The sequence below is a fragment of the Nicotiana attenuata genome, chromosome 8 (genome assembly GCF_001879085.1).
Source record: "Nicotiana attenuata strain UT chromosome 8, NIATTr2, whole genome shotgun sequence".
Taxonomy (NCBI): domain Eukaryota; kingdom Viridiplantae; phylum Streptophyta; class Magnoliopsida; order Solanales; family Solanaceae; genus Nicotiana; species Nicotiana attenuata.
In genome coordinates, this window is record NC_031996.1 from 47,678,969 (window position 1) to 47,692,336 (window position 13,368).

At 37.7% G+C, this 13,368-nt stretch overlaps 1 protein-coding gene across 1 annotated transcript; it reads left to right on the top strand.

The window, feature by feature from the left end:
• LOC109231741 lies at positions 403–1,860 on the top strand. The gene has a single exon (XM_019397374.1). The coding sequence runs from the start codon at positions 403–405 to the stop codon at positions 1,858–1,860; it is 1,458 nt and encodes a 485-aa protein (XP_019252919.1).

Here is a 13,368-nt window from a genome sequence, read left to right on the forward strand (position 1 = left end):
CCTTATCACAGCCCCTGTTGGGTACCTCTGCTCAGAATACAGCTACTAACATTGCACCCAACACAGTTCTTGCACCCAACACAGTTCTTGCATCCACCCCTCTTGCATCCACCCTTCTTGAGGAAAACCTGCACTCAGCTTCACCTGCATTTGATGAATACAGACCCATCCTCTCTGAAGATGAGATAGTGAAGGTATAGAGGAGAACAATGAAATGAATGAAGTATCAGATGATGAGGAACACTATGAATTACTTGTCTCTGCAGTCAATGGTCCTCCAGATAAAGAAGAAACCAGACCTTCTCAGAGATCCAAAATGAGGCTTCCACCAAGACTCACTAGGAACAGAGCTGTTTCAAGTAGCAGTGTCCCACCAAACCATAAACTACCCTCTCCATTTTAATGATCAGTACCCTCACTTGGAATGTAAGAGGCATCAGAACTGCTGGTGTCATTGAACTAAGAATCCTCAGAAAACTACACAACATCTCCCTTATTGCTGTCCAGGAACCTTTCCTGGATGACACTTATCTCAACAACTTCAAAATCCAACTGTCCATGCACTATGCAACCTCCAACACCAACAACAAAATCTGGGTTTTTTGGAACCAGGACTTCACTGGCTCAGTTATTAATTCAGATGAGCAGCAAGTCACCTTGGACCTAAAACATGTTGAGGCAAGTGAAACCTTTCACATTTCTGTCATTTATGCCAAATGTAAACCTATCCTGAGAAGACCTCTATGGGATAGTCTAAGGCTAAAAGCCCCTGCAACTGGTGTGCCTTGGTGTGCTATTGGGGACTTTAATGTCATTGCCTCTATTGAAGAAAAGATAGGAGGTCATCCTTACCAAATCAACAAAAGCATTGATTTTCTTAGCATGATGGAAGATTGTGGTTTCACTGACCTAGGTTTCTATGGACCAAGATACACTTGGTCAAATGGAAGAGGCCCTTGTGCCATTGTTTGGAAAAGACTAGACAGGGGTATGGTCAATGACAACTGGCTGACATCATTCCCAGCAACAATAATTTCTCACCTGGCTTCAACAGCATCAGATCACTCCCCTCTGCTTATGGAGATGCATGTTAGGCTTGAAGGTGCAAAGAAGTACTTCAAATTCCTGAATTGTTGTACTGAAAATGCATCTTTCCTGCCTTTAGTCCAAACAGTCTGGGACAAACAAATTCAAGGTAATGCAATGTGGATCTTTCACCAAAAAACAAAAGCACTGTGTTCTGAGTTGAGCAAATGGTCAAGAAGGGAATATGGGGATATCTTCCAACAAGTCAAGGAATATGAATCTAAAGTTATTGCAGCTGAAGAAGTCTGGGCTCACACCAATAATCCAGTGGACAGAGAAGTCCTCCATAATCTAAGAGCTCAATATGTCAAACACCTGAAAACTGAAGAATCTGTTCTGAAGCAAAAAACACAGTTACAATTGTTTAAAGAAGGAGATGCTAATTCCAAGTACTTCCACAGTCTGGTCAGAGGGAGAAGAAGGAAGCTTTTTATTCACCAGATCAAAAATGAAGAGGGGGAGTGGATACAAGGTGATGAACCTATTAGTAAAGCTGCTTGTGAACATTTCCAAAATATGTTCACTGATCCTGGTGGAACAATTAGGGAGGACCAGTTATCTTGCATCCCATCCTTGGTTACACATGAAGACAATGAGAACATCAACAAAGAACCCACAATGGAGGAAGTTAAAAATGTGTTTTTTTCAATGAACCCAACAAGTGCAGCAGGGCCTGATAGACTAAATGGCAAATTCTACCAGCACTGCTGGGAGATTATCAAGCAGGATCTGGTAAATGTGGTGCTGTTTCTTCTGTGGTCACTCTATGCCTAGGTTCATGACCCAAGCATGTCTAGTCTTGCTCCCAAAAGTTGAGTTCCCCAATTCCTTAGCTGAGTATAGGCCCATAAGTTTGAGTAATTTCATCAATAAAATTATCTCAAAGCTTATCTGCATCAGAATTACCACAATCTTGCCCAGAATCATTTCTCCCAATCAAACAGGCTTTGTTAAATGGAGAAGTATCTCAGAGAACATCACGCTTGCTCAGAAAATTGTTTAAGGAATCAAGAAACCAAACACTGGTGCAAATGTTGTGATCAAACTGGATATGGCAAAAACATATGATAGAGTGTCTTGGTCCTTCGCCTGCATCATGTTGAGAAGACTTGGGTTCAGTGAATTTCTCATATACATGGTTTGGAGAACCCTTTCAAACAACTGGTATTCAGTCATTGTAAATGGAACAAGATGTGGTTTCTTTCACTCAACAAGGGGGCTGAAACAAGGAGATCCCCTTGCCCCAGCTTTGTTCATCCTTGGTGCTGAATTACTATCAAGGATGCTGAACAATCTCACTCATGATCAGTTCTTTAATGGCTTCTACATGGAGAGAAGAGGTCCACAGATAACTCACCTGAGCTTTGCTGATGACATTATCATTTTCACATCTGGCAACAGATATTCCCTTCAGAAAGTTATGGAAATTCTGCAAGCTTATGAAAGCACCTCAGGCCAGTTGATCAACCAGAACAAAAGCCATTTCATGACTTCTCCATGTGCTTTTCCTTACACCATCAGAAGGATTCAGCAGATTACTGGGTTCACAAAGAAAGAATCTCCTCTTACATACTTGGGATGTCCTCTGTATACAGGAAGAAAGAGGATTGTTCATTTCAACCCCATCATTTCCAAAGTTGTGAGCAGAATTAGAGGTTGGCATGGTAAACTCTTATCATATGGGGGCAGAGCTACTTTGATCAAACATGTGCTACAATCCCTTCCCATCCACCTTCTGTCTGCTGTCTCCCCTCCCAAAACTGTGGTAAAACAAATAGAAAGGCTAGCTGCTAATTTCTTCTGGGGTATGGAAAAGGATAAAAACAAGTATCATTGGGCTTCCTGGCAAAAACTATCCAANCCTGCCATAGCAGATTTCAGGCTGTCCTTTCACCTTTTGGACAGCCTTTAGCCCACAAATTCAGCCTCTTTTGGACAGATTTTTGGGGAACCAAAATCTGTCCAAAAAGTTGGCTTTTCTTTGCCTATTTGAGGGCTGCCCTTTCTTCATTATAAAGATACTCCAACACACTACAATTGAGAAGGAAAAACACACAAAAACATTAAAAAATCAGCACTTGAACACATGGAAAGTAAGCTGAAATGGTGAGCTTTAGGAGTTGATTTTAGAGTGCAAACTTTTAGAAAAGTATAAGTCCTCTTTAGAGTTCGTTTCTGGGTTTCTCCTCTGAGTTTTCGGGCCGTTTTAACACGGATTTGCTGCTGATTTTGCTGTTGTTGTGCTGCTATTTTTTATGCTGGTTGAATTGCTGGACTACCATTTATTCTTTTGCTATTCAGGTAATCCTTTAAGACTCGTAATGTATGTATTTTTAGCAATGGGAATAAGTTGATATGTCAGTAGTTTTATGGATTTTTAAGCATGTTTTCAAGCTATTGTATTTGAGTAACAATGTTAAGTATGCCATGAATGACTTTAGATGTATAACACATAGCATGAGTTTGTTTTTGTTGCTGAAATTTCAATGCAACATTGCTTCTAGGATTGCTGTTTTTTTTCTCGAATCTGGCCATTTTTGCCATTTTTGCAAAAGTGGCTATTTTTGTAAAGTGTTTTCTTTGAATCTGGCCATTTTGCCAGCTTTGCAAAAGTGGCTATTTTTGTAAAGTGTGTGTTTATACAATTGTGGCTATGTAAGTTAATGGTCATAAATGCAAACTAAGTTAAAGAACCAATATTGTATCAACTTTGGGCCTTTTGAACCAAAAAATAAAAGCTGGCCCATTTACCTTAAACAACAAAATTACCCTTTTCTTCTATATAGCATTGGGCCAATAAAAATCCATTTCTTGGCCTATTTTTTAGTAATAAATTCCAGCAGCCCAAAAGGTCTTTACAAGCTGGCCCATTTCCCCTTTTAACAAAGAAGTTGGCCCATCCCTTTAAAATAGATAGAGTTGGTCCAACATTTATTTGCATAATATTTTCAATAATAAGATTAGAAAAATAGAAATAAAAATCAGATTTTTTTTATATACCAATTAAGTAACTCACTTTCTTTCAATTAATTATATCGAACGCTAGGCAATTAGTAGGTGCGCTCTAATTCCACGGTTTCGCTTGCGTAACGTGATGTTCAACATTCAATAATTTAATTCAACAAGGTCATACAATATTCGTTAGTTTTCCAGTTGATTTTTAGTTTAATAAACTCTTTGCCAAACTCGCGGATTCGCTTGCGTAGCCTGATAATTGACCTTTTAATAAATTTCAAAAAAAAATTTAATAATTAAACTCTTAGAATGTATTAATTTTCCTAGAAGTAAATAACTTGCTCACAATTGTTTGTCATGACTGCGGATTCGCTTGCGTAGCGCCGTTATGATTAAATAATAAATTTCGTCGATCACGCATTCGCTTGAGTAGCGCGACGGTTGACTTGTAAATTTTAAAGAGCTAATTTTCTCAAATGTAGTATTATTTTTTTAAAAGTATTACAAATAATTGATTGTCATGATTTCGGATTCGCTTGCGAGGCACAATTATGACAAATTAATTAATTATTTTTTATTCGATCACGCATTCGCTCGCGTAGCGTGGTTATGATATTTTTTTGTATTATTCAAAAACATTCTTTGATTTCTCTAATAATCAAGAGATAAAAGCGGATAGGTACAAAATGAAAATAATATAAATCACAGTTTGTCCAAAATTAATTCAAGCCAAGTTTAAGTCAATAAAGCGACCGTGCTAGAACCACGGGACTCGGGGAATGCCTTATACCTTCTCCCCGGTCAACAGAATTCCTTATCCGAACTTTGTTTTCGCGGACCGATAAAAATAGAGTCAAACCTTCCTTTGACTAGGGATTCAAATAAATGGTGACTTGGAACACCGAAAAAATCAATTCCAAGTGGCGACTCTGAACAATAAAATAATCCCTACTCAAGTTTTTGTCACTTTAATTGGAAAAACTCTTTAACCCATACATATTCTTTTCGGGGGTACAAAAAGTGGTGTGACAGCTTTGGCAAGCTGAAACCCAAGCTGCTCTCACTGGTATCACTTGGTGCATGGACAATGGTTATACCGGGATTCACTTGGAAGCAGACTCCAACCTTCTGATTCAATGGATCACTAAGGTCTCAACTCCACCATGGAACATCTCTATGCATATCCAGAAGCTTAGAGATCTGTGCAACATGTGTGATTCCATTTCCTACTCCCATGTTTATAGAGAGGCCAACTACCCTGTAGACTCTCTATCCAAATGAGCCATTCCCTATCCTCCACAACTCACTACCATATCCTGCAGGACCTGCCACCCCAAATTAAAGGCCAAATCATACTTGACTTCAATGGCACCCCTGCCTTCAGGCACAAGCAGACCAGTACTGTCCATCTCCCTCCTCTTATGTCCCATCTGTACTCCAATGGTTATGGCTAAATTCAAAGGCATATTTTGGGACCAAATAATTCCCCTAATCCAAATGATCTCCAACCTCTTCCCTAGCCAGATTCACCCTCCCAATGGTCTACCTAATGTTATGTCTAAGTTCCAGTGTGTGGTATCAGCACTTTATGTGCTCTTTCTACTGGACTTTCCACAGAAAATAGGGAAGGCCAAAGAGAGTTCATGCACCAAATAGCCTCCCCACACACTCCCCAGCAAAAAATAATTTTTCTAACCATGTTTGAATTCTTGCAGGTTCAGCATCTTCATAAGCTGCTCAGCTCCTTTGTTTGGTTCAGGATGTGATGTCAGTCCTTGGGTTTCTACTCTTGAAAATTAAACAAGGAGCTGTGGTAGCCAATGGGGAGGAAGAAAACAGTCACAAAATATGGGCAGAAATGCCAACTTTTCAACTAACCCTGTGTTCTTTTGCTGCATGTACACCATCCTGTGATGGTTTTCTGATGCAATGCAGGGCCAAGGTCCTATGTACCTTTGTCCTAGCCCTCAAAAAACCCCATCAACACAGAAACTCATCCCCCTGCATCAGCATCTTCCTCTGCCCAGAATTTATACTCTCCTTTACTTCCTGTTGCAGCAGAAAATGCAGAATCTGCAGAATGATAATGCAGAAACTGCCGAAACTGTAGAACAGTTCTTTCCAACCCACAAACATTCACCCAACTCCCAGACCCCTACAATGTACAATCTGCAGGTTTCCATACCTCTGCAGTGATGCTTTCTCACCCTTTGCAATCTTCACCTTCCACAGAAATATCAGACCAATTGAGTGCAGTCTCCACAAGAACATGCACTCAATTTTTTCCTCACAAACAAGGGGTCATAATTCCCTCCTGTCCCCAGACTCAGGTCCAGCATCCACAAGAACCTGGACTATGAGCTCCCCTTTGCTAACAGCTTTGCTAATTTTGCAGGTACTGGGAGCAGACTTGACCAACTGATGCATTCCCAGTCAGTGGTATTAGCATCCCAAATACTCATTCTGCTGGGAATATATCAGTTGAATCAAGTCTATCGAACCATCTCCACATATAATCTTTGGATAACCTATTCATGGACACAATCCAAAGCATCCACAATCTCCAGGAGGCATTCAAATTGCAATGCAACCTCTCTGAAGCTGCAATACATTCAGCAGCATCACACACAACAGTAGCAACAGTCGGACAATCATGCAACATCTCCTCTTTCAACAGCCCAGCCTAGTCCTCTCACAGCAAACTTCAAGTCAAAATGGACAAAGGAAGCAGGAATTGAACCACCCCATTGCTCACTCTCATCTGTCACATCCATCAGGCAGAAGCAGCCATGTGTATTCTCCTTTTTGCTTGTTATCTTCCTACTTGCTTTCTTTGTCTTCAATGCCAAAGCAATATGGAAGATAACCATCACCTTGGGCCTTTTTTGTTCATAAGCCCTTCTAGGACTTTTCTACATACCTTACAGATGTATAACTTGTTGTAGTATATGGAAGATCATCTTCCAACTCACTTACAAAGTAGTTTTAGGATCTTTTGTGCTGTATTGTATAGTTGACCTAGGCTTACTTCACTTGTATTTTGTACATCCAATTACCTATCACTTTTGGATAGATAATTGGTACATCATCATAGGTCTAACCCACCATAGTTTTCAGGTGATACTTGGTTACCACATGTGGTTTACCAAATGCATCTTCATCTTATATGTGGAGGTAAGGTTCAGGTCCCCCTCCACTATGTTGTACTTCCTTTTATATGTATGAAAATCAACCTAGGCACAATGCCTAGTGGACTCAGTTAAAAAAAAATAAAGTTATCCAAATTGAAAAGAAAAAAAGATTTGGAAGAAACGCTTCACAGTCCTGCTATTTAATAAGTAATTTTTTTTTATGAAAAACAACCTCTTGTAAAAATGTAAGGTACATATGTAAACAAGCAAGCTCGGGAGTTCCCCCAAACACTTCAGTGGATAGATTTGCCCTTAATAAAGGGAATAATAACTCAGTGAAGTGATTTGAGAGAACTCTTGGGGAAACCTGATCAACTTGCTATTTCATTTGCCTTCCTTTTCACTAGAAGAATAAGGTCCGCGCGCTGGTGCTACTATTTATAGTGATTTTGATGTATTATTATTTACTTGTAACTGACAATACATTGCCCTTGAACCTTTGGTTTGCCAAAAATAATGTTAATCACAAAGTCCAATCATCGGGAGCGGAGGAAGAAGCCGAGGTTCGGCGGAACCCAATAGGCTTTGCTCAAACAAGTGTTTGTGTCAAGAAATTCATCAAATATGTATATTTTTTATGTGTAGAATCCAGTTATTAATACTCCAAGTCGTGCTCTAAAATTTGAGACACCGTAATTAAGGTTGAATATCCTAACTTCGCCTTTGCCAATAGTACGACTTGCAGGCAAAACATTTTATTCAAGAGATATAAACCAGTTGGATTTTCTCGCTTTTACTACCATAAAACCAAACGTATTCGCTAAACTAAGGTCAAGTTACAATAAAAGAAAACAAAAAGTAAAAGAAATGGATGGAAAAGATCGTCGTTTTTTGAATTTAGGCCAATTTACAGGCTAGATGAAGAATGAGAATCAAAGCGAAAAAGTTACTATCATTTTGCTTTTGTCTAATTTATCTAAAGTGCACTTTTTCCAGCCGCAAAAGGTATTAAAATTCTTCTTCATTATCCTTGGAATAAATTTAAATTTTTATCTTCACTAATTCATTGACGAAGATTGCAAGCTATGTTATATTTTGCAAGAAAAATTCTGCATACTACTGTCTACAGACATATATAGTCCAAAACAGAAACTTGTACAACAATGTAGCAAAAGGTAAAGAGATTTGCGGTCACTTGTTACAAAAATATGATTCCATTTCTTGCATTCAACCCACAATTGTGACCAGGTTCAATTTTTCCAAAATGTATTTCCCTTGTTTTCTTGGTATCAGAAATATTAGTATCTAAAGGGGAATCATAGAGTAATGATAAAGTTGTCTCTGTGTAACCTATATTTCACAGATTTGAGCCGTGGAAGCAACCACTAATGCTTGAATTAGGGTAGGCTGTCTACATCACACCCGAGCCGTGGTCCGTGGAGCAGCCATTAATGCTTGTATTAGGGTAAGCTGTCTATATCACACCCCTTAGAATGCGGCCCTATCCCGGACCCTGCTTAAACGCGGAATGCTATGTGTACCGGACTACTCTACTATCTCAAAACTACCCGTGTTAGCCACACATTATATTCTTGAGTTCTCTATAAATAGGTTATTTTTCCAATACATAAAGAGCATTATTTCCTATCCACTGGAAATTGAAGATTAATAAAAAGAAAGTCAGGTTTCCCCTAGAGTTCTCCTGATCACTTCATTGGGACTTTAAAAATGCCCTCAAAATGGAAAGGGTATTAATTATTAATGCCTACTGAAGTGTTTGGGGGAACTCCAGGAGCCACTTGACATCAATCATAATTTTATTATCTTGATATATATTATGAGAGTTTAAAAAAATTTATAAGGGTCCTGGAATTTTGATGGGAGCTTAGTCTATATATGATACTCAGGTCACTGTGTTTTTCTAGAATATTGCTGTTATTTCCCTAATGTTGTTTCTATGCTAATTTCTTTTCTTTTTTGCCAGCTTTTTTAGCTAGGCCTTATAAGCATGAAGAAACTAAAAACTATTACGTTCACTAAAAATTTTAAACTTTTTTCTGAAAACAAATGTCATATTTGTTGTGACAGCATATGTTAACGTCTTAAATTAATTTGGGACCTCCATACATTGCTCATCACCCGCCTTACCTTAGTTCTCTTGAAAATAGTTCCTTGATTAATTTTTTATCTTTAGAAAATACTTTTAAAATGATAGGATGCTAATTAGAATACTATTATACTGATAGGCTGCTATGTACGCAAGCTCGAAATAAGGTAAACTCACATGAATGAGTGGAGTGGTGAGATGTGAAAATGGTGCTTAGTTATGCCTTTTTTTTCCCCAGTCCAGTGCAGTAGTAATAGCCTAATAGGTTTGGATGAAGTTGGGTAATGCACCGCATCAGGTGCGGCTCAAGTATATATGGGGCCTAAAGCCAAAATTTAATATGAGGCCTAAATTTTTAAAAGAAAGTTATACGATATGTTTTTACTTAAAGTCTATTTTTCTAGTTTTTTGAGGTACAAAGTGTTACTAATCCTTTTTATACTCGATTTTTCCTAATAATTCATTTTTCAATTGACAATATAGCCAACTCATTTAATCTTTCTTGAGATATCGTTAATTTTAGATAAGATTTTATAGAGCAATAGAAGTATAGAACTATTGGAAGCTTCAATTTCTTGGAGAAAGAAGGTGAGTAAGAATATTAAAGAGAAAGACAGAAAATATGTAGGGGTTTCTGAAATATGAAGAGATCAGGAAAAGAAATATTGACTTGGACAAATTAAAAAAGGGAGAGTAAATTTTTACACGTTATCTAATAAAGGAGTAATTAGAAGTGAAAAATTGAAACGTTGGGAAAACTATTCCTCTACCCATGTTTAAGTAAGTCGAATTATTACTTTATTTATGTATCTAAAGAGCTTTCTTTCTTTTTATATTAAAAACTCTACTTTTGTATTAAAAGTACTAAATATTATTTTTTAAATATCTATAAACCTATTATCTTACAAAAACGGGGCCTCCAAAATTTGGGGGCCTAAGACACAAGCCTTACTACTCAACACATTAGAGCCGGCCGTTCCCCGCATGTATTTTAGCTAACCTAACGCTCGCGTGATTAAATAATGTTAACAAACAATTGATGTGAAGACTTAGTATAGAGGATAAGGTGGCTTGAAATTACTCAAAACAAAAAAAAATGCCCCAAATTATTGGACCAGGGCCTGTGGGTCGCACAAGCATAACGGAAAATTTTCGGAGTTCTTGTGCCTCGGCTGTGCCTCGCACAACATCTGGAAAACATTTCAGATTTTTCCTGGTGCTCTGGCTGTGCCACGCATAACAATTCCCCAGGCATAATTTCATCAAATATAAAAGCCACTTCAAGGAGAGAGAAATTCCCTTATTTCTATTGCATTTTTGAGAAGTTTTTGAGAGCAAGAACGGCCCAGGTTTTCCCCAATCCACCCAATGTAAGATCCCTACCATGAAATCTAGTTAGAAACTTTTAGGTAAATATTGTTTAACACCTAAAATTTCTAAAATTCTAGATTTTTCAAGAACCCAAGATCTAGGGTTTCTAAGAGCAACATCTAAGGTAATTTCTTTACAGCTTACGATGTTTGAATGGTTGGAATAATAGAGTTCATGGGTAAAAACCTAGTTATGATGTTGGGGCCAAGTAGAACCTAATTTGGTGAATTTAGGTTAAAGTTAATGGTGGGTTAATGGTTCTAACCCCTTATTGTAGATTCTCAAAGGGTTTAACTACACGAACTCATTGATAGAGTTCCTGAAAGTCGATTGAGGTACGTTGAGGTTATAATTTTCTAAAGTCAAGGGCCAAACAAGACAGATTTAATAAGAAAATTGCTTAACAAAAAAAAAAAAAAAAGCTTGATCCTCTTAAGTGTGCATGTTCAGATTGTTGTTTGAAACTCCTTGGTTTGCTTAAATGCTAATAATCTATCATTGCTCATGATACAGAATTTATTACAAAAATTGAATTGACTTGCTTGAAATCGTAGTTAGCTCAGAATTTTAAAAGTAATTGAATCTCCTAATTGGTTTGATGTGTTGTTATGCTATTATTTGCACTTAATTAGATTCAACTCAAATTAGATATATGTGATCACATATGGTAAGAGAAAAGTAGCCAACCCTCCCAGGTATTAGTTCCATGGTGGCCAGGGCTAGCTACCCCACACTAGTAGATGCTCTATGTTCAGATTCAGAAAGGAAAAATGTGGTCAACCTCCCCGAGTGTAAAAGCCGTCAGGGTCAGGGAATGAGACATCTATCCTCTCACTCGCAAGCGCCATTGCTTGTTAGATAGAATTTCAAAATAAAGAAACTCCGCTATTTAATTATCAGAACTTAACTCAGATTTCTTGTATCGGTTTAGCTTTTAGACTTCAGTTATAATTTACTTAATTGCTTAAGTTATGTTTATAGCATTCTTATTATTATTGTTTGGTCCAAAAAAAATCTTGTCCTCCACTTAGGGGGTGATAAATAAGGCTTATTGAGTATCCTTAGAGATATTTATTCTGTTTGAGCCTACCACATCATGTGGAAGGCGTTAAGTGTGCAGGTGAGGAAGCTCGTAGCTAGATTTCAGATTTAAACTTCCCGTAGATCCAGTAGATAGACTCCGTTGATTCCTCCCAGCGATTGTTGATTATCTTCAATCTTTTAGTTATTTTGACGTATTATTATTATTATTGTTATTATTATTATTATTATTATTATTATTATTTTAGGAGAATACTCCGAATATAGGCTCATAACTATCGTTGGTTGGTTTAAATTTTCAGATATTTTTTGGCTAAACTTTCATTAGCTAATTTCAGATGGTTTTAGTATAAGACTTATTCATACTTGGTTGGCTTAAATAATATTATCAACATGTATCTTTAGATAGAACAAAACTTACTCGATAAATAAGAGAGATTGAGCCCATCATGTTCCACCCTAATTTTGGGGCGTGACAGTTGGTGTATCCATAATGGACACATAAATTTTACTCTAGAACTAGACTCTCTTATAGTTATTGTGACCAGCAAGCTGAAGGATAAAAAAATAAACGATTATAAGATTTTAAGATTACTGATGAAACTTTTATAATGTTCAACTAGCTAATGTCAATATTATGCATTGCAAATCTGGTGGCAGGCTATCTAGAAAAACTTGTGTCACGACCCAACTCCTAACTTGTCGTGATAGCGTCTATGGATGGTACTAGGCAATCCGACATTTCCAAAATACTCCCAATATTAAACAGAAAATAAATCAAGAAATTTTTAAATAAGCAAAGTTTTCATAAAAAGGGGTAAAACCCAAAAGACGAGTGCGGAAAAATAGCTCCCATGAGCATGTATATATCACCACTTTAGAAATGAAACGTCTATAACAGTTTCGGTCCAAATACAACGAAAGAAAAGATAAGGAAGGAGAAACAAGGACTGCGAACGCCAGGCAGCTACCTCGATATCTCCAACGGTCAGCTACGTGAAATATCAACACCCTCCGCGTCCAGAAACTCCCGGATATGCACACAAAGTACAGGGTATAGCGTGAGTACAACTAAATCAGTAAGTAACAATAATAAATAAGGAATTGAAAGATAGTGACGAGCTACATAATTATAATTCATTTTCACTAGTCTCGACAAGGAAAGTAGACATGCTTTCAAATTCGGCAAATTAAGTCAATCAGTTTATTCATGCCAAGTACAGGTAAAAACAAATAAAAATATCTTTTAGAAGTTTTCAAACAGTGATATATGGCAACTATGTGCAACAACAATGAAATCATATACAACCTCTCAGGGCAACAATCACTCAGTCCTCCCATTCACTCCAACCTCACAATCACTCATTCCTCACAGCTACTCATTTCTCACGGTCACTCAGCACTCGGCATTCAGCACTCGCCCTTAGTAGGTACTTGCGCTCACTTGTGGTGTGTACAGACTCTGGAGGGGCTTCTTCAGCCCAAGCGCTATATCAAGCCAATCATGGTATAAATCAATGAAACATGCTGCGGCGTGTAGCCTGATCCCATAAATATCCTCACAATCAGGCCCTCGGCCTCACTCAGTCATCAATCTCTCCAGTCTTTTGAGCTCTCAAAAATCATAAGAATCAGCCCAAACAACAATGATAAGATTTATCAACAAGAATAATAGAG

Coding starts and splice junctions, on each gene's coding strand:
- LOC109231741 (XM_019397374.1), top strand. CDS start 403: ATGATCAGTACCCTCACTTGGAATGTAAGAGGCATCAGAACTGCTGGT.